The 26,335-nt window shown below is 40.0% G+C and overlaps 1 protein-coding gene across 7 annotated transcripts in view; it reads left to right on the top strand.

The window, feature by feature from the left end:
* ppip5k1a (diphosphoinositol pentakisphosphate kinase 1a) overlaps positions 1 to 25,675 on the top strand; it is a 51,001-nt gene extending 25,326 nt beyond the window's left edge. For 3 of the 7 annotated variants that reach the window (XM_058076990.1, XM_058076993.1, XM_058076992.1), the window contains 8 exons: positions 253 to 381; positions 467 to 607; positions 1,848 to 1,941; positions 4,278 to 4,403; positions 10,691 to 10,753; positions 18,392 to 18,529; positions 18,594 to 18,707; positions 22,685 to 25,675. In XM_058076990.1, coding sequence (XP_057932973.1) covers positions 253 to 381; positions 467 to 607; positions 1,848 to 1,941; positions 4,278 to 4,403; positions 10,691 to 10,753; positions 18,392 to 18,529; positions 18,594 to 18,707; positions 22,685 to 23,304 — 1,425 coding nt within the window. In that variant the 3' untranslated portion in view covers positions 23,305 to 25,675. Of the gene's footprint in view, positions 1 to 252; positions 382 to 466; positions 608 to 1,847; positions 1,942 to 4,277; positions 4,404 to 10,690; positions 10,754 to 13,026; positions 13,207 to 18,391; positions 18,530 to 18,593; positions 18,708 to 22,684 lie in introns of all 7 variants that reach the window. The other 4 variants (XM_058076997.1, XM_058076995.1, XM_058076994.1 and 1 more) reach the window with 4 other exon arrangements.
* Positions 25,676 to 26,335: the final 660 nt, after the last annotated feature.

The following is a 26,335-nucleotide window of genomic DNA, read 5'->3' as shown; positions in this document are numbered from 1 at the left end:
GCTAACTAAAGTGGAGACGAACAAAGTTTATTTTTTTTTTTAGGATCGAAGTGTTTCATGTTGTTATGATCGTGGTCATCATTTGTAAGCGTATGAAACTGTACTGCATGATACTGACGACTATGTACATATGTGTTCTGATTGTCTTGTTAGCTACACCATATATTGTTGGATTATTATATGTAATACTTTTCTCATTAAATGCATTTAATACACATTGCAATACACGTAAAACTTGGTTTCTCTTCACAGGACCTCACCTCAGAGGAACGCTTCCACGTGGAGCTTCACTTCAGCCCGGGAGTCAAAGGTGTTGAAGAAGAGGAAAATGCGCCAACCGGCTTCGGCTTCAGGCCGGCCTCTGCGGAGGTCGCGCGACAGGTACGTCGCATCAAAGCCTTCCAGCTATATGGCATTATTGTGCAGGTAGATTACAGCAGGTATCCGCTCGGGGCTTCTCATTCAGAATGGGCAAAAGCAGACTGACCCTGGGAGCCTGGAGGACCTCTCACGTGATGAGACGGACAGAGCCGTGCCGCTGTCTGAGCCAATCACCATCCAGAGAAGATCGCCACTTATACGCAACCATAAGACTGGATCTATGGAGGTTGGTTGTTTTTGCTCTTTCGACACACGTCATCGTTCTTCTTGCAGTAATACTTCATTACATATAATACATTCAAGTTTTAACATAGCTTAATGTGGCTAAAAATTAACGTGAAGTGAGCCCTGAAAGAAGTTTGGGATGACCTGAAAACGCTTGGTTTCAGAGGGCGTTGCAAAGCTGTTCCTTTGTGATGTCACAGAGGGGCAGGCTTCCTTATGGGCGTGGCCTTCGGCGCGATGCACTCTCTGCCCTCCCCCAAGCTCAGGCAGAAGATTGTCTGCAGTTAGTAAACGCCCCGCCCTCAAGTCCAGCTTCTGAGCTCCACGGCACCGGCGGTACCTCTGACAAATTGTGTCCGACAATGAGTGCTCCTCCTCAGAGAGGCGAGGTCGGAGGCAGCGGCCACAAGTCCCAGTTCTTCTGAGCTCCACAGCACCAGCGGTGTCTCTGACAAAGTGCGTCCGACAATGAGTGCTCCTCTTCGGGCAGGCGAGGTTGTAGGCAGCGGCCACAAGTCCCAGTTCTCCTGAGCTCCACAGCACCGGCGTCGCCTGTGACAAAGTGTGTCCGACAATGAGTGCTCCTCCTCGGAGAGGCGAGGTTGGAGGCAGCGGCCACAAGTCCCAGTTCTCATGAGCTCCACAGCACCAGCTTGTGACAAAGTGTGTCCGACAATGAGTGCTCCTCCTCGGGCAGGCGAGGTCGGAGGCAGCGGCCACAAGTCCCAGTTCTTCTGAGCTCCACAGCACCAGCGTGGCTTGTGACAAAGTGTGTCTGACAATGAGTGCTCCTCTTCGGACAGGCGAGGTTGTAGGCAGCGGCCACAAGCCCCAGTTCTCATGAGCACCACAGCACCAGCTTGTGACAAAGTGTGTCCGACAATGAGTGCTCCTCTTCGGGCAGGCGAGGTTGGAGGCAGCGGCCACAAATCCCAGTTTTCCTGAGCTCCACAGCACCAGCAGCGCTTGTGACAAAGTGTGTCCGACAACGAGTGCTCCTCTTCGGGCAGGCGAGGTTGGAGGCAGCGGCCCCAGTTCTCCTGAGCTCCACAGCACCAGCGGTGCCTCTGACAAAGTGTGTCCGACAATGAGTGCTCCTCTTCGGGCAGGCGAGGTTGGAGGCAGTGGCCTCAAGTCCCAGTTCTCCTGAGCTTCACAGCACCGGTGTCGCTTGTGACAAAGCGTGTCCGACAATGAGTGCTCCTCCTCACACATGTGTGTGCATGTGTGTTTCACGCCAGGTTCTGTCCGAGACTTCATCCTCGAAAGTGGGGAGTTATCGCCTCTTCTCCTTCTGTTCTCGTCAATCTCCTGACATCAAACAAAGTGGGCTAGGTGAGTATACTGTTGTCATGGTGACCGTTTTGTAACGATGGCGGTGGGAGGGGGAACAGGACGACCAATGACTGTCTGAATGGTTTCGCTATTATTTAACAACCTCATGTTGTTGTCACATGGTACACGGTCATGACGGAACTGTACATACGTGTTTCTAGCTTCACTCGGTATTCATGGTTCAGGATTTAGATTCCGGGAAACCAGACCAGAATATCCGTTATTATATTCTGCACATCTGTGAACAATTTATTACAGTGCCGAAGAGTGGTTTTGATTGTGTCGCTATGGTAACTGCTATACACAATGCTAACTATACAGCCACGTGACTGGGAGAACGTCAGCTAAAAAAAAAGGTCCCTTGCTTTGCCGCGGTTCGAACATAACTCCCTCACTCTGTAGCGATTTTTTTTTTTCAAATTAATGAATTCATTTTATTTTTAATTAATTAGTTAATCAGTTAATATTGTTATTAATTAATTAATCAAGCCGGTTAATTTTTTAAAATTAACTAATTAATAAATTATGTCTGTTTTGTCATTGAATACGGTCTATCATATTTACACAATTTGTACACATTCATGGCCGATATTACAGTTTTTAACCATAGAAAATGGCTGAAGAAACAAGAATACTACTACATACATGTAATTCAAAAGACATGATATGAAGTGAAAAAATCGGTGATTTGTTGTGTGCGGGCCGGAGCTAACCGTTAGCAGCGTCGACTGCATCGTAAGTCTCTTCTCGACCATGAAAAGCGGCAGTAGAGTAGTATTCTACTAGTCTTATTTACATCTAAAAATGGCTTATTTTCTGTTGCTTTGTCAACTATATTGAATAATACAAGTGTAAAGGTGACTATAGGGGTGTTATTTCATGTCTACGGGGCTCTAGTAATGTTAAAAAAACATATTTAGATGATCACAAACAGGTTTTTCATAACTTAACTACGAAAATATTGAATCTTACTTTGCAGAAATTGACTTAATTCGGTTCGGTCCGGAACTAATTAACTGCGGTAAACGAGGGACAACGGTAATTTCATGAAACAAAAAAACACTTAATGCCACAAACGTATCACTGGTTGAAAGCTAAGACTTAGCCCTTCCAACAGTACCGGTATCATTCCTCCACCTCTAAAACTCACTGAACAAACCTTGTTACTAAGATCATACCAGGGGTGTCCAAAGTGCAGCTCGGGGGCCATTTGCAGCACGCAATTTTTTTTATTCGCTGGCATCGCATTTAAAAAATACAATTTTATTTTTATAATTTTACATTAACAAAGTAGGGTGAAAATGTTGACGCTACATACAGGCTGTTTTTGTTTATTATACAGTATATACAGAAAACCTCGGATACATCGGACTCGGATATATCGGAAATTCGCTCACAACGGACAGATAAAAAAAGAACCGATTTTTCTGTAATGCATTTCCAATAAAAATTCATTGCATATATCGGATTTTTTATAACGGATTTCGCCTATTTCGGACAAAATCTCCAGTCCCGTTCCAATGCATTTCCATGAAATTTCCCTGGCATATATCGGATGGCCGCATCGTGGCGCTCCGATTCGCCCGAATCGTGACATGGCCGCTATACGACGTCATTTGCAGCGTTTGCAGCGTTGCCTGCGCGTCCAGGTACATTGGAAACATAGTCAAGGAAGTGCCTTTTTATAACGGATAAAATCCCATTTACGCATATACCGGATATAAATCCCATATATGCGTAAAAATGGACATTTTCCGGTATACGCATATATAACGGATTTCGCTTATATCGGACAAAACCAGTGGGAACAATTGAATCTGATATATCCGAGGTTTACTGTATAATAATAATCTGCTGGGACACCAAGGATGTCTCAAACATAAAAATGCATTATTTTCATGGTGGGGGGGGATAAATCCAGATAAATCTCATCTGGTGCCTGTGAGCAACTCTTTATGAATCCACAGATACCATTTCATTTTCAACAGAACCTACAACAGGGATTCACACTGAATCCGGTACGGATGTCGGAAGCATTGGTCAAGAATGTGGTAGGCTCAAATTAGCGCTTTGTGCGGCGCTACGTAGTCGGTGTGATCCCGGCGTTAATTTTCTGCATCAAAGTGACATCAGGAGCCCAACGACGGAGCGAGACGTTGCATGGGGGGGGGCGGGTCCTTGGTGCACTGTCTGCATGTTTATCTTTTTTTTTTCCTGTACTTCTCTCTTGTGTCTTTTCTGTCACTCTTTGCATAGTCAGTTATTTGAGTAACAGCATGTTATATGTAGCGGTGACTAACGCTCCCCCCGCCCCGCCCCCCCCACCCCCCTCGCAGGCTCTCAGTGTGCCGGGCTGTTCAGCACCACTGTCCTAGGTGGGTCCTCTAGCGCACCTAACCTGCAGGACTACGCACGCGCGCACCGCAAAAAATTCTCCACCAGCAGTCTGTCCTACAAAGACGGTACGTGTTTTGAGACGCAGCACAGCAGATACAGCAAAAGTGACTTAGGGTTTTCCACATCTGAATAAACCTGTGAGGAGACAGTGGGAATGGAAACATACACAACACGGAACGTATACATTAGTTTCATTAAAAAAAAAAAAAAAAAGGCGATTCTTTACATTACATTATAAATGAAATGTCATTATAAGTAAGAATATTATCCATTCCCATGAATCAATATTCCAAATTTTCCAGTCCTGTTTTATAGTCTTTGTTTATTCAATTCCATATCCACTCTAATCATACAAGCCAGTGTGCCCCCCCTCCCTATCCCATCATTTTTTTTTTTTTACCCCCCCTCCATTCCACTTCGTAAATAGCATGTTTCATTTCAGTAGTTCATATACATGCTGCCTCAGGCCCAATTAAAAAAAAAAAAAAAAAAAATACAGGATATCATCACTGTATAGTGGATCCCAGCATATTTACCATTCAGCATTCCCAACTTTGTCAATTTGGAATTTTTTGGTCAAATTTTTTTTTTTAATTTAAAAAAAAAAAAATTAAAAAAAAAATTTTTTTTCAGGGAAAATTTTTTTTTTAATTTTTTTTCCCCTGAAAATAAGATATCTTTTCCCGCAGAAAAACACATCTCATTCACTTTTAATTCGATAAAATTGTGACATAATTAGGCTTGTTCCGATCTGGATTTTATGCAGATCCCGTTAATCCATGTGTGAAATCGGACCGTACCGATACCAATACCGTTTAAATGTACCACAAGCGATATTAGTCGTCATATTAGCTTTTTCCGAGAGCTACTCATTTTTTGTAACATTTTATTTTCATAGCTTATTTCCAGCCAGAACATGAACAAAATGCCAGGCTGCACGGTGCACGAGTGGTTAGCGCGCAGGCCTCGCATCTAGGAGACCCGAGTTCAATTCCCCCCTCGCCCATCTCTGTGTGGAGTTTGCATGCTAGGTTAATTAGCGACTCCAAATTGTCCGTAGGTATGAATGTGAGTGTGAATGGTTGTTTGTCTATATATGTCTATTAGAGCCGTGTAGACATGACAAAACACGACTATAGTCACATTTATACTTTTTTTTTATTTACAACATATTGCGCAACTGCGGGGTCTTGTGACACATGCTAAGTCGCAAACTAGAGAGCTAGCGACCTAAACGGTAGCCTTCAAGTTATTTCCTTCAAACTTAAATAGCCAAAAACTTACCACTTCCACACGGATAGGGAGGATAACTATTAACAGTTATTTAACCTTTAACATGAACATTATTTACAACGTATTGCGCAACTGCAGGGTCTCGAGACACATGCTAACTCGCAAACTAGAGAGCTAGCGACCTAAACGGTAGCCTTCAAGTTATTTCCTTCAAACTTAAATAGCCAAAAACTTACCACTTCCACACGGATAGGGAGGATAACTATTAACAGTTATTTAACCTTTAACATGAACATTATTTACAACGTATTGCGCAACCGCGGGGTCTTGTGACACATGCTAACTCGCAAACTAGAGAGCTAGCCACCTAAACGGTAGCCTTCAAGTTATTTCCTGCAAACTTAAATCGCCAAAAACTTACCACTTCCACACGGATAGGGAGGATAACTATTAACAGTTATTTAACCTTTAACATGAACATTATTTACAACGTATTGCGCAACTGCGGGGTCTTGAGACACATGCTAACTCGCAAACTAGAGAGCTAGCGACCTGAACGGTAGCCTTCAAGTTATTTCCTTCCAACTTAAATAGCCAAAAACTTACCACTTCCACACGGATAGGGAGGATAACTATTAACAGTTATTTAACCTTTAACATGAACATGAATCAAACGTAATATTTTTGTGTACATGATACCATACAGCATCCATATCAAACATTAAACTTTCATATCAAGGCGGGGGCCTCAAACGAGTGTCCTGCGGACCACATTTGGCCCGCGGGCCGCGTGTTTGAGACGCCTGACCGAGACATTTAAAACTTGCGGGTGATCTTGGAACATAAGTCGCGCGGATAACGAGTGTATATATACTACGGTACTTGTAAGTACAAAAACATGTTTTCTTGACAAAATTGACCGGACAGCACCAATGTGTACTATCACAACAATAGCGGTTGAACACGTGTAACTACATCATGTTGTTTTATGTGTGTTGTAGCTACACCTGACTGTTTGACCTCGTAGATCAGGGCTGGGCAAACTGAGGCCCTGGGGGCTACATCAGGCCCACCAAATATCTTAATCCGGCCCACTTGGCATTTAAAAATTCATTTTTTTTTAACTTTTATCATGGAAACCTTAGCTAACGACATGACTTGCAGTGCTATTGTTGCAAAAATAGTCTACTGCACCATGTGGGCATCGAACCAAATACGGACACATAATACCCATCCATGTACTCCCACTGCAGGACATGCTGGCTAGCTTGTGGTACTCCTTCTCCCAAAACTTTGCCGTGTTTCTCATTTTCGCTTCATTGCAAAATATGTCGATTCAGCGAAGTAAACAAGTAGTTGGCGTACTCTTCATATCCAGTGTTTATTGGATATTGGATATACAGTAAACCTCGGATATATCGGAAATTCGCTCACAACGGACAGATAAAAAAAGAACCGATTTTTCTGTAATGCATTTCCAATAAAAATTCATTGCATATATCGGATTTTTTATAACGGATTTAGCCTATTTGGGACAAAATCTCCAGTCCCGTTCCGATGCATTTCCATGAAATTTCCCTGGCATATATCGGATGGCCGCATCGTGGCGCTCCGATTCGCCGAATCGTGACATGGCCGCTATACGACGTCATTTGCAGCGTTTGCAGCGTTGCCTGCGCGTCCAGGTACATTGGAAACATAGTCAAGGAAGTGCCTTTTTATAACGGATAAAATCCCATTTACGCATATACCGGATATAAATCCCATATATGCGTAAAACGGACATTTTCCGCTATACGCATATAACGGATTTCGCTTATATCGGACAAAACCAGTGGGAACAATTGAATCCGATATATCCGAGGTTTACTGTATTCATGTTGTTGTTGTTGCAGCTGGGATACCCAGCATGCCTTGCGGGTATTGGGAAATAAGTGCTTAAAGTCATGTTTAGCTTTTGTTGTCGATTCACGTGATGTATGTATTAACTTGCTATGGATGTGTTGTTTTTCTTTAGTTGCACCGTGAGAAAGTATGGCGTACATGGACGGCCCCACCCCTGTCATAGATCATATTTGTCATTTTTGCATGGTGTAGTTGTAGTAGTAGTAGTAGTAGTAGTAGTAGTGTTTGTTTAGGATGATAGTATTTATTTTTCCTAAGAGTATCTTGTTTACTTTTTGGGCCTGCATGTATGGATTTAAAAAAAACTTTCATCTTTATGTTTCATTAACTGCCTCTAGCTGCTTCATAATCCATTTTTTTCTTCCTCTCTCTCTCTCTCTCTCTCTCTCATCTGGTCTCTCATTCAGTATTCAGTATTCCAATATATGTACTTGAGTTTATACTTATAGTGGCTTAACTATCCGTCCATTCGCAGTTGCTGTTTTCATACGCTCATCATGGGAATGAATGTATAACATTATTAGAGCCCCCTAGACATGAAATAGCACCCCTATAGTCTAGCCACACAAATATTCCATTTATAAATAAGGGAATCAATTGGTCGGGTCTGGGACCAATTAACCGTGATAAATGAGGGATTACTGTATATGCAAATTAGAGATATACATTCAATACACCGGATTTTTGGATTTTAATAATCAATAAAGATGTTATCCACTGTGGGTATCATTCCACTCGGACACATTGGACATATAATTAACGCTAAGAGTCCACTGGGCCGGAGCCAGTTGGTGCCAGTTCGCGCCAATGCAATTTGCCGTGTCGCCAATAAGGTGCCTATTGGCGTGCAGTGGCTCAAACTGGCTCGTGGTGGTGGCCCGTAAAAAATTGAGTTTGGCGGCAAGAAAATGTCAAAATGTTTAAAATCTTCATCGCGCCACTTACATCAAGCAAACAAATTGCCTATTGGAATCCACTGGAACGTAATGGCGCGAGCCAAGTTACGCCAATGATGCTAGGAGTCCGCTGGGCCCGGCGCCAGATGCCGCCAGTTTGCGCCAATGCAATTTGCTGTGGCGCCGAGTGTCGCCAATAAGGTGCCTAAGTGGCGTGCAGTGGCTCAAACTGCCTCCCAACTGGCTCGTCAAATTGAGTTTGGCGGCAAGAAAATGTCAAAATGTTTAAAATCTTCATCCACCAAGTTGAAACCAAAATATCGCAAACAATGCGCCTATTGGAATCCACTGGCGCGAGCCAAGTTACGCCAATGATGCTAGGAGTCCACTCGGCCGGCGCCAAATGCCGCCAGTTTGCGCCAATGCAATTTACTGTAGGGGCCGAGTGTCGCCAATAAGGTGCCTATTGGCGTGCAGTTGCTCAAACTGCCTCCCAACTGGCTCGTCAAATTGAGTTTGGCGGCAAGAAAACGTCAAAATGTAAAAAATCTTCGTCCACCAAATTGAAACCAAAATGTCACAAACAATGCGCCTATTGGAATCCACTGGCGCGAGCCAAGTTGGGCCAATGATGCTAGGAGTCCGCTGGGCCCGGCGCCAGATGCTGCCAGTTTGCGCCAATGCAATTTGCTGTGGCGCCGAGTGTCGCCAATAAGGTGCCTAGTGGCATGCAGTGGCTCAAACTGGCTCGTGGTGGTGGCCCGTAAAAAATGAATTTGGCGGCAAGAAATTTGTCAAAATGTTTAAAATCTTCGTCCACCAAATTGAAACCAAATATCGCAAACAATGCGCCTATTGGAATCCACTGGCGCGAGCCGAGTTGGGCCAATGATGCTAGGAGTCCACTCGGCCGGCGCTAAATGCCGCCAGTTTGCGCCAATGCAATTTGCTGTGTCGCCAATAAGGTGCCTAGTGGCATGCAGTGGCTCAAACTGGCTCGTGGTGGTGGCCTGTAAAAATTGAGTTTGGCGGCAAAAAAATTTGTCAAAATGTTTAAAATCTTCGTCCACCAAGTTGAAACCAAAATGTCACAAACAATGCGCCTATTGGAATCCACTGGCGCGAGCCAAGTTACGTCAATGATGCTAGGAGTCCGCTGGGCCGGCGTCAGATGTTGCCAGTTTGCGCCAATGCAATTTGCTGTGGCACCGAGTGTCGCCAATAAGGTGCCTAGTGGCATGCAGTGGCTCAAACTGGCTCGTGGTGGTGGCCCGTAAAAATTGAGTTTGGCGGCAAGAAAATGTCAAAATGTTTAAAATCTGTGGCGCCGAGTGTCGCCAATAAGGTGCCTAGTGGCGTGCAGTGGCTCAAACTGCCTCCCAACTGGCTCGTCAAATTGAGTTTGGCGGCAAGAAAATGTCAAAATGTAAAAAATCTTCGTCCACTAAATTGAAACCAAATATCGCAAACAATCCGCCTATTGGAATCCACTGGCCCGAGCCAAGTTACGCCAATGATGCTAGGAGTCCACTGGGCCGGTGCCAGTTCAGGACAAAGATTATGTTGATTGGCGCGTAGTGGCTCTCGCTGTGGCGCCGATTTAAGCGAGCCACTACGATCCAATCATATAATCTTTGTCGCGAACCGGCACCAACTGGCGGGCGGCCCAGTTGACACCTAGCATAAGGTCCCGAAAGAATGCGGTTGATTCCCATGACGAGCGTATATATATACGTAAACATCAAAAAAACGTCACAAAACTTAACTGTCAGGGTTAAAATACGGTCACACAGCGTCATTCATAATTATTTTTACGTTTTTCTGTATTTCGGCCACGGAGGTCAAATCATCAGTTTAGTTTAGTTTAGTTTAGGAAGAAAAAAAAACCTTCCCATGCGTGGTGGTCATGGTCACGTTAGCTGACGTTGTTGTCCACTAGGTGTCACTTTTGTATCACGCTTTCACTGCTGCCATCCTCATTGTTGTCTTTGTCATCCATTTTGGTACATACCATTTTTTTTTAGACATTTTAATCTCAGTCCAATTTAGTGTGATTGATTTAAAAAAAAAAAATTAAAAAAAATTTTTTTTTCAATTTCGTGGTAAATCCAAAATCCAATCACTATAAAAGTATCCCACTTTAAAACTCCGCTACGTGTTCACAATTGAGCAATAGCGGTAGGATGAAGATGACCTCAAAAAAAAAAAATTTTGTTTTCCATATTAGCATTGACACAAGAGAAATTAGGGGCATGATCAAATATATCTAGCAAGTACTTGTGGCTCATAGTAACTCGAGTACATTTTTGTTTCCTCAGAATTGTTGTCTATGCCGGCAGTAAAGCGATTTTCTGTGTCGTTTGCAAAGCATCCGACTAATGGTACGTCTGCTTCTTTCAAGTATATTATCACTTCACTTCACTCTTGCATGTCTTCAAACGTTTATTTTTATTTTTTTATTCTTTTTTGAGTCCCCCCCTTACCCCCTCCCACACATGGCCCTGCAGCATTACAGGTTTCCGCTGTTTTTGTTGTTATTTTTTTTTTCCTGATTATTTAATACTCATGTCATTGTTACCACTTTTCTAACACAAACATTCTTTTCTAGGGTTCCCACTAATTATTACATGAATTCATATTGAGGTGTAGGGTGTGACAAATCAAACTATTGATTTGTTTTTGGAATAACTTCATTATTGATTTATTCAGTATTCCTGGACCAAGTGCTTTCATTGAGCGGGGAAAAAAAACTGCTGTGAAAAAACACTTGTTTTTGCATAATACAGTAAACCTCGGATATATCGGAGTCTCGGATATATCGGAAATTCGCTCACAACGGACAGATAAAAAAGAAGCGATTTTTCTGTAATGCATTTCCAATAAAAATTCATTGCATATATCGGATTTTTTTATAACGGATTTCGCCTATTTCGGACAAAATCTCCAGTCCCGTTCCGATGCATTTCCATGAAATTTCCCTGGCATATATCGGATGGCCGCATGGTGGCGCTCCGATTCGCCAGAAATCGTGACATGGCCGCTATACGACGTCATTTGCAGCGTTTGCAGCGTTGCCTGCGCGTCCAGGTACATTGGAAACATAGTCAAGGAAGTGCCTTTTTATAACGGATAAAATCCCATTTACGCATATACCGGATATAAATCCCATATATGCGTAAAACGGACATTTTCCGGTATACGCATATAACGGATTTCGCTTATATCGGACAAAACCAGTGGGAACAATTGAATCCGATATATCCGAGGTTTACTGTATATCCAAGGATCCAACAATTATTCCATGCTAAGCTACAGGTGGTCCTCGAGTTATGACGGAGTTCCGTTCCGAGACTACGATATAAAACGTGTTTTTGTATCGGTAGTACATAAATTGAACCCTGCATCATTAGCGATGTTCGATACCGCTGATTAAAATTCAAACTTTTATGAGTGATGCCAAAAAAAAAGGCAGTATATTTCAAATCACAACACAGCTCAGAAATAAACAATACAGTAAACCTTTAACATGAACAACGTTATTATTTACAACGTATTGCGCAACCGCAGGGTCTTGAGACACAATGCTAACTCGCAAACTAGAGAGCTAGCGACCTAAACGGTAGCCTTCAAGTTATTTCCTTTCAACTTAAATAGCCAAAAAACTTACCACTTCCACACGGATAGGGAGGATGACTATTAACAGTTATTTAACCTTTAACATGAACATTATTTACAACGTATTGCGCAACTCTAGGGTCTTGAGACACAATGCTAACTCGCAAACTAGAGAGCTAGCGACCTAAACGGTAGCCTTCAAGTTATTTCCTTTCAACTTAAATAGCCAAAAAAATTACCACTTCCACACGGATAGGGAGGATAACTATTAACAGTTATTTAACCTTTAACATGAACATTATTTACAACGTATTGCGCAACCGCAGGGTCTTGAGACACATGCTAACTCGCAAACTAGAGAGCTAGCGACCTAAGCGGTAGCCTTCCAAGTTATTTCCTTTAAACCTAAATAACCAAAAAACTTACCACTTCCACACAGATAGGGAGTATAACTATTAACAGTTATTTAACCTTTAGCATGAACATTATTTACAACGTATTGCGCAACCGCAGGGTCTTGAGACACATGCTAACTCGCAAACTAGACCGCTAGCGACCAAAATGGTAGCCTTCAAGTTATTTCCTTGAAACTTAAATAGCCACAACTTACCACTTCCACACGGATAGGGAGGATAACTATTAACAGTTATTTAACCTTTAACATGAACATGAATCAAACGTAATAATTTTTTCTGGGTACATGATACCATACAGCATCCATATCAAACTTTCATATCGAGGCGGGGACCTCAAACTGGTGTCCTGCGGGCCACATTTGGCCCGCGGGCCGTGTGTTTGAGACCCCTGATTTAAAATGTGTATTTTTTTTGCCATCTGTTGCGGTTAAGAGTACCAGGATTCAGATCTACCGTCGTAGGCGGCACGAGCTCCGCAAACTTTTTCATCTACCTCAGTTTTTCACTCCATCCCCGCCTCCCAGGCTCACCATCTATCCATCCATCATTCCATGTCTTTTATATCGTCCCTCCTCCTCTCCTCTCCTGTTCTGTCCTTCCTCGCTCTCCCTCTTCTTCCCCAGACCCATTGGAGGAGTGCCACGTGGCCCAGTTGTTGAGGCGTTTCTCCACAGACCCCAGTCTGTGCCGCCATCTTTCTTTGGACGGTGCACTCACCCACCATCTCCACCAGTGCTCCTACCACCTCCGCCTCTTCCGAAACTGGCTTATCTCCGGCCAGGACCCCCTAGAGTACCTCCATGGTTAGCCCCTGGGCCCCCCCCACCCAATCCCCCCCCCTTCGGCACACCATTTATGTTGAACGTTTGGTTTTTGCATGCTTGCCTGTTTCTGTGGTTTATGCAGATTGCAAGCCGGCTACCAAATAATCTGCCCTGACTCATTAATTAATCAGTTAATTCATAAAGTAATTAACTAATTAACTACACCAGAACAAAGTGTGTAGATTTCATACATTTTTGACCGCAAAGTATTAATTAGTTAGCAGTAAGCCGACAAAATCCGTCCAAACTGTTTGACCCACGACTCATTTTTTATTGGCTCATAGCTCATAAAAAAAAAATCGAATCCAGAAATTGAACCTGTGTCATCCTAAGAAGCTTCTAAGTAGACCTTCAAAGAAAATATTTTAAATAAACCAAATTCATAGAAGCATTAAAATAGGCCGTTCATCAGCTGATTCAACGTTTAAGACCACAGACCAAACTTTGAAACTTCTTTCAAGATCCTGAGGGTTATGGAACAAAAAAAAAAGTCAAGTCATAGACCCAAAAAAAAATGTCGCCAGCCCTGAGTTGGAGGATCCGACTGGCTGTCCGTCAAGATCCTGGTCCCAAATAAATGGAAGACCAAGAGGAACGCCGCAAAATTTCCCGAATTTGTACCAGAGCACCAAACATGGGACTTTCTCACATAAGAAAAAACTGAACCTTCACCGTCTGATGGTTTCCGACATGACTGACATACAGAAGATCCCTTTTCCCTTCAATGGAACCATGGAGCTTCGGGTTGCGCAGGGGTGTCAAACGGTACCTGGCTATGTGAAGATGTTGGAATGACCATTCTGCATTTTTGACTTGATCTGATCTAGATCCATCGGAGAACATTTGGGGATAAATGGCAAGGGAAGACGATGGAGCCCCCCCCCCCCCCCCCCCAATTGAAGGCATCTTCACCACTTGGACCAACATTCCCATTCGCCTCCTAGTATGAGTTTGTTTTTAGTTATGGTCATAAACTTTTGATCAGCTGATGAACAGCGTCCATCCATCCGTTTTCCCTCTGCTTATCCGGGTCTGGATCGCAGGTGCAGAAGTCTCAGTAGGTCCCCAGGCACCTCCTCCAGGTCCAGGACACCATGGCGTTCCCATCCCTCCGACAAAAATTTGGAGTGCAAATGTAGGAATAACTTAATAATTTCCCATCGTGACACAATATGTCCGCATGATGACTTACAGCTTATCTTAGGGCACTTTTTGACCACTTCCTGTCCACCATTTTGCCCTCGCTCACTCTCCTCGCACTTGTTACTTCATGATGACATCACTTCATAATTCATCATTTTCTACATTGCTATTATGCTAGCATTCATAACTGGCAGGAGGAGCAATTGCATTCATTGTAGCACGCGTCGAGGTTGGATTGCTGTGTGTGTGTGTGTGTGTGTGTGTGTGTGTGTGTGTGTGTGTGTGTGTGTGTGTGCGTGCTCGTGCAAGAGCAATCACACCAACCTTTCTAACACAAAGCGCTCTCACGTCCAGTTTGGTGTGTTTACATGAGTACAATTTTCTTTAAATATAATTTAATATAGACTAATAACAGGTTGTATTCAACTGCAAAATAGTGATGATTTTTGAATATTTGAAGTGGCAAAGGTTGGTCATTTCATGAAAAAGGCTTAAAAAGTAGTGATTTCTATTATTTGTACTTATTTATCAGATTTTTTTTTGTTAAATGTTTAATTTTTTTTAATCAGATTTCTACAATGCACTGCAAGCCAAGAAAATGCGTCTTTAAATGCGTCTTCTGAAGGCCTTTTTATGCTTTAAATTCTTCATTTTTGGTATAAAATGTCAAATTTGCTTTTTAAAAAAATGCACATTTTAAAAAAACTTAATTTTAAAAACTAGAAAAAAATTTATAACAATTAATAAAATAAATTAATAAATAAAATTAATTTGCTAAATACAAGGATGAAGAGTCTTGAACCAGTCATGATGTGCTATATATATCACTATATTGACACTTACTATGGTACCCATTATGGCATTGGATGCTCATATCACCGAGTACTTTGGTACGGGACAAAAAATAAAAAAAAAAGAAAAAAAATGTTAAAAACTAGAAAAAAATTAATAAAATAAATTAATAAATAAAATAAATTTGCTAAATCCAAGGATGAAGAGTCTTGAACCAGTCATGATGTGCTATATATATCACTATATTGACACCTACTATGGTACCCATTATGGCATTGGATGCTCATATCAGTACTTTGGTACGGGACAAAAAATAAAAAAAAATTAAAAAAAATGTTAAAAACTAGAAAAAAATTAATAAAAATTTATAAAATAAATTAATAAATAAAATAAATTTGCTAAATCCAAGGATGAAGAGTCTTGAACCAGTCATGATGTGCTATATATATCACTATATTGACACTTACTATGGTACCCATTATGGCATTGGATGCTCATATCACCGAGTACTTTGGTACGTGACACAAAATAAAAAAAAATTAAAAAAATGTTAAAAACTAGAAAAAAATTAATAAGAATTTATAAAATAAATTAATAAATAAAATAAATTTGCTAAATCCAAGGATGAAGAGTCTTGAACCAGTCATGATGTGCTATATATATCACTATATTGACACTTACTATGGTACCCATTATGGCATTGGATGCTCATATCACAGAGTACTTTGGTACGGGACAAAAAATAAAAATTTAAAAAAATATTTAAAAACTAAAAAAAAATTAATAAAAATTAATAAAATAAATTAATAAATAAAATAAATTTGCTAAATACAAGGATGAAGAGTCTTGAACCAGTCATGATGTGCTATATATATCACTATATTGACAGTTACTATGGTACACATTATGGCATTGGATGCTCATATCACCGAGTACTTTGGTACGGGACAAAAAATTAAAAAAAATTAAAAAAATGTTAAAAACTAGAAAAAAATTAATAAAAATTTATAAAATAAATTAATAAATAAAATAAATTTGCTAAATCCAAGGATGAAGAGTCTTGAACCAGTCATGATGTGCTATATATATCACTATATTGACACTTACTATGGTACCCATTATGTCATTGGATGCTCATATCACCGAGTACTTTGGTACGTGACACAAAATAAAAAAAATTTAAAAAAATGTTAAAAACTAGATAAAAATTTATAAAAATTAATAAAATAAATTAATAAATAAAATAAATTTGCTAAATACAAGGATGAAGAGTCTAGAACCAGTCATGATGTGCTATATATATATATCACTATATTGACACTTACTATGGTACACATTATGGCATTGGATGCTCATATCACCGAGTACTTTGGTACGGAACAAAAAATAAAAAAAATTTAAAAAATGTTAAAAACTAGATAAAAATTAATAAAAATTAATAAAATAAATTAATAAATAAAATAAATTTGCTAAATACAAGGATGAAGAGTCTTGAACCAGTCATGATGTGCTATATATATCACTATATTGACACTTACTATGGTACCCATTATGGCATTGGATGCTCATATCACCGAGTACTTTGGTACGTGACACAAAATAAAAAAATTTTTTAAAAAATGTTAAAAACTAGATAAAAATTAATAAAAATTAATAAAATAAATTAATAAATAAAATAAATTTGCTAAATACAAGGATGAAGAGTCTTGAACCAGTCATGATGTGCTATATATATATCACTATATTGACACTTACTATGGTACCCATTATGGCATTGGATGCTCATATCACCGAGTACTTTGGTACGGGACAAAAAATTCAAAAAAATTAAAAAAATGTTAAAAACTAGAAAAAAATTAATAACAATTAATAAAATAAATTAATAAATAAAATAAATGTGCTAAATCCAAGGATGAAGAGTCTTGAACCAGTCATGATGTGCTATATATATCACTATATTGACACTTACTATGGTACCCATTATGGCATTGGATGCTCATATCACCGAGTACTTTGGTACGTGACACAAAATAAAAAAAAATTAAAAAAATGTTAAAAACTAGAAAAAAATTAATAAGAATTTATAAAATAAATTAATAAATAAAATAAATTTGCTAAATCCAAGGATGAAGAGTCTTGAACCAGTCATGATGTGCTATATATATCACTATATTGACACTTACTATGGTACACATTATGGCATTGGATGCTCATATCACCGAGTATTTTGGTACGGGACAAAAAATAAAAAAATTAAAAAAAATGTTAAAAACTAGAAAAAAATTAATAACAATTAATAAAATAAATTAATAAATAAAATAAATTTGCTAAATACAAGGATGAAGAGTCTTGAACCAGTCATGATGTGCTATATATATCACTATATTGACACTTACTTTGGTACGTGACACAAAATAAAAAAAAATTAAAAAAATGTTAAAAACTAGATAAAAATTAATAAAAATTAATAAAATAAATTAATAAATAAAATAAATTTGCTAAATACAAGGATGAAGAGTCTTGAACCAGTCATGATGTGCTATATATATCACTATATTGACACTTACTATGGTACCCATTATGGCATTGTGGGAAAAAAAAATTAAATATTTTTTTATTTTTTATATTATATTAATATATATGTATTATATATTATTATATTCATAATATTATTAAAATATTTTAAAAATTAATAAAAAAAATAAAATTAAATATAATATAATATAATAAATATAATAATAAAATACATATAAAAAATTATATTATGAAAGCAGGAAGTGAACAAATGTAACAGTGACCTGACATAGACGTCACTGCAGCGCTGGAATCAACACGACGTGATCCTCCGTTGCTGTACTTGTGTGAATATCTCCCGTCGTCGTCCCCTCAGGTTGGATATGACAGAGACCGGGTTTGATGCCGTGGCTTGGTGACGTGTCGCTTGTGTTGTTACACTAACAGCAAACGTAACGTGTGTTAGTTGTGGTGCGCCGCTAGAAAACCGCATGACTAATGAGGCTGTCGGATGTGATTTGTTTCTTTATGTTGTGGCGATCTAGCACGGGAACTAAAGAGGCGGTCCGAGGTTTTTCGAGGCGTGTTCTGAAACAAGCGCCATTTTGAGTGTGGTTTGAAACTTGTGGCGAGCGAGGTCGTGTTTTTTTTTTTTTTTTTTGCTGCTAATCCAACTGCTAATCCGGCCGGGTATCATGTCTCCTTTCTGCCCCAGGTTTTGAAGGATGCTCCATGGTGCCCTCCATCTACCCTCTGGAAACGCTGCACAACTCGCTGTCACTCAAACAGGTCAACGAGTTCCTCACAAGCGTGTGCGAGAGCGCCGGGGATCCTCACACCAGGACGACCAGAGGTTAGAAAACGGAAGAAATTCTTTCAAATCGTTTCCACCTCGTCATTGTCGTCGCTCCCTGCAGCTCTGTCGGCCATGTTTGGCGCGCACAACCACCCGTCGGGGGACTCGTACATCCCGCACAGAGTCCTCTCCTCGTCCATGTCGCTTCGATCTCGTTCAGATAAACCTCCGTGGTGTGAGTATTGCAACATTATTGATTTTCAATAACCATATTTATATGAGTTTTTCCTCTTTCCGAACGACTTTTCCGAAAATAATGATATACTCGCAAACTAGAGAGCTAGCGACCTAAACGGTAGCCTCCGAGTTATTTCCTTTCAACTTAAATAGCCAAAAAACTTACCACTTCCACACGGATTGGGAGGATAACTATTAACAGTTATTTAACCTTTAACATGAACATTATTTACAACGTATTGCGCAACTGCAGGGTCTTGAGACACATGCTAACTCGCAAACTAGAGAGCTAGCGACCTAAACGGTAGCCTTCCAAGTTATTTCCTTTAAACTTAAATAGCCAAAAACTTACCACTTCCACACGGATAGGGAGGATAACTATTAACAGTTATTTAACCTTTAACATGAACATGAATCAAACGTAATAGTTTTTTCTGGGTACATGATACCATACAGCATCCATATCAAACCCCAAACTATATTAGGAAAGCAGGAAGTGAACAAATGTAACAGTTAGTGATTGTAAAAGTACCAGATGGATGGAAAAGTACTCCTTTTGGGCATGTGGAACTGGGAACTGATTATGGGATGCATTCAATTGTAATCTGACGCATGTTCAACTTACCACTTCCACACGGATAGGGAGGATAACTATTAACAGTTATTTAACCTTTAACATGAACATGAATCAAACGTAATAGTTTTTTCTGGGTACATGATACCATACAGCATCCATATCAAACCCCAAACTATATTAGGAAAGCAGGAAGTGAACAAATGTAACAGTTAGTGATTGTAAAAGTACCAGATGGATGGAAAAGTACTCCTTTTGGGCATGTGGAACTGGGAACTGATTATGGGATGCATTCAATTGTAATCTGACGCATGTTCAACTTACCACTTCCACACGGATAGGGAGGATAACAGTTATTTAACCTTTAACATGAACATAAATCAAACGTAATAGTTTTTTCTGGGTACATGATACCATACAGCATCCATATCAAACCCCAAACTATATTAGGAAAGCAGGAAGTGAACAAATGTAACAGTTAGTGATTGTAAAAGTACCAGATGGAGGGGTAGGATTTAATAAGCTTTGCTTCTTCCTACTCCTTTTGGACATGTGGAACTGGGAACTGATTATGGGATGCATTCAATTGTAATCTGACGCATGTTCAACTTACCACTTCCACACGGATAGGGAGGATAACTATTAACAGTTATTTAACCTTTAACATGAACATGAATCAAACTTAATAATTTTTTTCTGGGTACATGATACCATACAGCATCCATATCAAACTTTAAACTATATTAGGAAAGCAGGAAGTGAACAAATGTAACAGTTAGTGATTGTAAAAGTACCAGATGGATGGAAAAGTACTCCTTTTGGGCATGTGGAACTGGGAACTGATTATGGGATGCATTCAATTGTAATCTGACGCATGTTCAACTTACCACTTCCACACGGATAGGGAGGATAACAGTTATTTAACCTTTAACATGAACATTAATCAAACGTAATAATTTTTTCTGGGTACATGATACCATACAGCATCCATATCAAACCCCAAACTATATTAGGAAAGCAGGAAGTGAACAAATGTAACAGTTAGTGATTGTAAAAGTACCAGATGGAGGGGTAGGATTTAATAAGCTTTGCTTCTTCCTACTCCTTTTGGACATGTGGAACTGGGAACTGATTATGGGATGCATTCAATTGTAATCTGACGCATGTTCAACTTACCACTTCCACACGGATAGGGAGGATTACTATTATCAGTTATTTAACCTTTAACATGAACATGAATCAAACGTAATAATTTTTTCTGGGTACATGATACCATACAGCATCCATATCAAACCCCAAACTATATTAGGAAAGCAGGAAGTGAACAAATGTAAGAGTTAGTGATTGTAAAAGTACCAGATGGATGGAAAAGTACTCCTTTTGGGAATGTGGAACTGGGAACTGATTATGGGATGCATTCAATTGTAATCTGACGCATGTTCAAATTACCACTTCCACACGGATAGGGAGGATAACAGTTATTTAACCTTTAACATGAACATGAATCAAACGTAATAGTTTTTTCTGGGTACATGATACCATACAGCATCCATATCAAACCCCAAACTATATGAGGAAAGCAGGAAGTGAACAAATGTAACAGTTAGTGATTGTAAAAGTACCAGATGGAGGGGTAGGATTTAATAAGCTTTGCTTCTTCCTACTCCTTTTGGACATGTGGAACTGGGAACTGATTATGGGATGCATTCAATTGTAATCTGACGCATGTTCAACTTACCACTTCCACACGGATAGGGAGGATAACTATTAACAGTTATTTAACCTTTAACATGAACATGAATCAAACGTAATCGTTTTTTCTGGGTACATGATACCATACAGCATCCATATCAAACCCCAAACTATATTAGGAAAGCAGGAAGTGAACAAATGTAACAGTTAGTGATTGTAAAAGTACCAGATGGATGGAAAAGTACTCCTTTTGGGCATGTGGAACTGGGAACTGATTATGGGATGCATTCAATTGTAATCTGACGCATGTTCAACTTACCACTTCCACACGGATAGGGAGGATAACTATTAACAGTTATTTAACCTTTAACATGAACATGAATCAAACGTAATAATTTTTTTCTGGGTACATGATACCATACAGCATCCATATCAAACCCCAAACTATATTAGGAAAGCAGGAAGTGAACAAATGTAACAGTTAGTGATTGTAAAAGTACCAGATGGAGGGGTAGGATTTAATAAGCTTTGCTTCTTCCTACTCCTTTTGGACATGTGGAACTGGGAACTGATTATGGGATTTCATTCAATTGTAATCTGACGCATGTTCAAATTACCACTTCCACACGGATAGGGAGGATAACTATTAACAGTTATTTAACCTTTAACATGAACATGAATCAAACGTAATCATTTTTTCTGGGTACATGATACCATACAGCATCCATATCAAACCCCAAACTATATTAGGAAAGCAGGAAGTGAACAAATGTAACAGTTAGTGATTGTAAAAGTACCAGATGGATGGAAAAGTACTCCTTTTGGGCATGTGGAACTGGGAACTGATTATGGGATGCATTCAATTGTAATCTGACGCGTGTTCAACTTACCACTTCCACACGGATAGGGAGGATAACAGTTATTTAACCTTTAACATGAACATGAATCAAACGTAATAGTTTTTTCTGGGTACATGATACCATACAGCATCCATATCAAACCCCAAACTATATTAGGAAAGCAGGAAGTGAACAAATGTAACAGTTAGTGATTGTAAAAGTACCAGATGAAGGGGTAGGATTTAATAAGCTTTGCTTCTTCCTACTCCTTTTGGACATGTGGAACTGGGAACTGATTATGGGATGCATTCAATTGTAATCTGACGCATGTTCAACTTACCACTTCCACACGGATAGGGAGGATAACTATTAACAGTTATTTAACCTTTAACATGAACATGAATCAAACGTAATAGTTTTTTCTGGGTACATGATACCATACAGCATCCATATCAAACTTTAAACTATATTAGGAAAGCAGGAAGTGAACAAATGTAACAGTTAGTGATTGTAAAAGTACCAGATGGATGGAAAAGTACTCCTTTTGGGCATGTGGAACTGGGAACTGATTATGGGATGCATTCAATTGTAATCTGACGCATGTTCAACTTACCACTTCCACACGGATAGGGAGGATAACAGTTATTTAACCTTTAACATGAACATGAATCAAACGTAATCGTTTTTTCTGGGTACATGATACCATACAGCATCCATATCAAACTTTAAACTTTCATATCAAGGCGGGGGCCTCAAACCGGTGTCCTGCGGGCCACATTTGGCGCGTTTGAGACCCCTGAAAGAGGGGAAAAACTCCTCATGTAAACGTGTCTACTGTCATTGAATTCTTCTTCTCTTGTACTCGTGCAGACAGCAGCGGTCCATCCAGTACGGTATCCAGCGCCGGCCCGTCGTCTCCCACGACAGCCGACACGTCCCCACGTTTCAGTTTCAGTGACAAGATCTCCCTGACTCCTCAAAGTAGCGAGGAAACCCATTCCTCTCAAAACGTCCCATCCCAAGCCGCTCCACCGATAGCATCCCAAGCTCCGGATGCTAATTTCCTCTGCGTGTCGTACCCTTCTGAAGCACCTCAGACGCCAAATACCTCACCCCAGGACGGCGGCGGCGGGGGCGATGAATGCGGTAGCGCCGACGTTCAACTCCAACAATCCGATCCGGAAGCTGCGGATCTTTCCGGCTGCGGCATTTTAGACGCGGCTTTGAGGCCGCCCTGCTCCGCTTTGACCGAGCTGTCTCTCGGTCGGATGGAAGGTTACTGCCTCCCGAGCTCACTTCCTGTGTTGCTGGAGCTCAGGGAGAGCAGCAGCGAAGCCGGGTCCAGCTCCCAGACCCCCGTGTCCCCTGAAGGACCGGACGAGTTCTTTGACACTCAGGAGTCGTTGGATTTGTGGCTCGACAGTCCCGAGAGCCTCCCGGAATCGGAGACGCCTCTTGAGGTGAGCGCGGATCCTCCGGAAGAGCCGTGAGGTCTAACGGGTGGACGGGGCGGATCAGGAACCACCACCGAGGGGGGGGGGGGGGCGTTTTGATAATCAGCTTGGGTACTGAGATTAATGTCGCTTACTGGGACGTATTGGTTTCAAAACTGCGGTTGCCGTTGCGTGGACGTTGGCCAGCGACTTAAGGCCAACGGGCAAAATTCAAACGGGTGCGTTTTGTTCCTCGTCCTAAAAAAGGATGAAACATCAGACAAAACGGTTCTATGGACTTACCAAGTACCGGTTCCTTTCCTGTTGCCCCCCCCACAGACCTGCCGACACGTAATACTGCGTCTTCGCTCTCTTAAGGTACGCAACTTAAGGTGCGCATCTCGAATAATCCTCAAGCGACCTGTACGACCTTCTCCGCTTTTTCCGGATCTTCTGCCTGTTGTCCTGCACGGAATAGCTGCAGCTGCAGTGTTCCCGTAGTCGGCTTAATACGGGAAGCTAACAAGCTAAATAGTCCATGACAGTTTTGGTTGAAAGCTTATTTATTATTATAATAAAAAAAATATTTTAAACATCTTTAACAAGAAAAAGCTGAAATGTTAACTATTATATATATATATATATATATATATATATATATATGTATTTATTTGAAATGTTAACTATTACTTTAAATATGTATGACTATTTTATAAAACCTATTTGTCAAAAAATATGCAAAAGTTATGTATTCTTTAGTATACATGAAGTATTTTTTCAATTATAAAAATAGGTAAATGAAATAAAATACAAATATATGGCATTTATTTTAAAAAGCAAAACTAACATTTTAACAAGAAAAAGCTGAAATGTTAAATAATAACTATTACTTTAAATATGTATGACTATTTTATAAAAGTAGATATTGCCTTTTTAATATACATGAAGTATTCCCGATTATAAAAAAAATAGGTAAATGAAATAAAATACAAATATATGGCATTTATTTTAAAAAGCAAAACTAACATTTTAACAAGAAAAAGCTGAAATGTTAACTATTAACTATTACTTTAAATATGTAGGACTATTTTATAAAAGTCGATATTGCCTATTTGTCAAAAAAAATGCAAAAGTTATGTATTTTTTTGTATACATGAAGTATTCCTGATTATAAAAATAGGTAAATGAAATAAAATACAAATATATGGCATTTATTTTAAAAAGCAAAACTAACATTTTAACAAGAATTAGCTGAAATGTTAACTATTAACTATTACTTTAAATATGTATGACTATTTTATAAAAGTAGATATTGCCTATTTGTCCAAAAAAAATGCAAAAGTTATGTATTTTTTGTATACATGAAGTATTCCTGATTATAAAAATAGGTAAATGAAATAAAATACAAATATATGGCATTTATTTTAAAAAGCAAAACTAACATTTTAACAAGAAAAAGCTGAATATGTATGACTATTTTATAAAAGTAGATATTGCCAAACTTATTTTTGTCAAAAAAAAATGCAAAAGTTATGTATTTTTTTTGTATACATGAAGTATTCCCGATTATAAAAATGGGTAAATAAAATAAAATACAAATATACGACATTTAGGAAACCTATTCATACATATTGGGATCATACGTAGTATTCTACACTACTTTACTCGATGTCGGTAACGTTACTGTAATATTTGGTGAGACACACAAGCACCAGATCCCGATCGCAGAAACAACGGGCTTTTATTGCAGCTTTCAATGACGTCGCAACAGGCACAAGAACCCGGGGGCGTCATTTCTTGTCCGCCCCACACCACTCCCCCCCCCCTCATAGTCTTATTTATGTGTTAAATTGCTTATTTTTTCTTATTATGTCTTATATTGGGGTAACAGTAGGGGTGTTAGTTCATGTCCAACGGACTCTAATTAAGGTTTCAAGGTTATAAACAGGTTTTATGTGTGAGATTTTTGGCAGGTCTGTGCATGTCGACATCGACTTTTTTTTTTTTTTCGGAGGGTGGACCCCGGGGACTTGATGAGTCGGTCCACGGGTCGATGTCATAAAGGGGTTGTTCCGCCGTACTTGAGCAAATGTAAGCTGGTTTAAATGCTTGGCTTTGAACTCTGCAATCAAACCCGTTGACGACTATACTATATATGTCGTTAACGTTGATTGGATAGGCGGATTAATTATTCCAGCACATTGGGAATCACGGAAGAGTGATCATGGGAAGAGTCTGAGCTTTTGCAAAAAAAGAGTGTGTGCTGTTACTTGATGATGATGATGATGATGCTAGCGCTAGCCAAACTGCCAAAGGTGAGATTTGACGGTGAAATATTTATTTTGACGTCATATATTTTCAATAGAACTGTATCACCGTACGCTTTTGTGCCATTGTATTTTTCTAAGCCGGAATGTAGCAGCTGATGTGCCCCCCCCCCCCCCCCCCCCCACCCCCCCCCCCTCTGTGGTGAAAGTCTTCTACTCCAAAAATGGTAAGAAGTCATCCGAAAGTACACCCTCTACTGTGTTACCTGTGTTTGAACCCCCCCCCATACAGGTGATTGACAGTCCGTTACGTACCTTCAGGGGGGGGGGGGGGGTCGAACAAGCACACAAAACAAACATGGTGACCTGATCCGGAAATAAACCGCTCTCATTAAGGCTGTGATTTGTGTACCGGAATGTTCTTTTCGTTAAATAGCTGAAGTCTCGGTTGCAAGGCGGTCGAGTGGTTAGCGTGCAGACATCACAGCTAGGAGACCAGGGTTCAAAATCATATTAAATATTTTTTGTATGTGCTGCGGGCCTATGAAATAAACAGCTAGGGGACATTTGTGGCCCCTGAGCCACACTTTGGTTCACTCCATCTAAACTCAAGAAAACCTTGCAATGCTATCGCTTAAGTCAAACTTAATTCATTTTGATTATGCGACAATCAAAATGCTGCAGGGCGGTCCAAGTGGATAGCACGCAGTCCACACAGCTAGGAAACCCGTGTTCAATTCCAACCCTGGGCCATCTCTTGTGTGGAGTTTGCATGTTCTCCCCCGTGCATGCGTGTTTTTTTCTCCGGGTTCTCCGGTTTC

Source organism: Doryrhamphus excisus, chromosome 7, assembly GCF_030265055.1.
Source record: "Doryrhamphus excisus isolate RoL2022-K1 chromosome 7, RoL_Dexc_1.0, whole genome shotgun sequence".
Classification (NCBI taxonomy): Eukaryota; Metazoa; Chordata; class Actinopteri; order Syngnathiformes; family Syngnathidae; genus Doryrhamphus; species Doryrhamphus excisus.
This window is presented reverse-complemented; position numbering and strand designations above follow the sequence as displayed.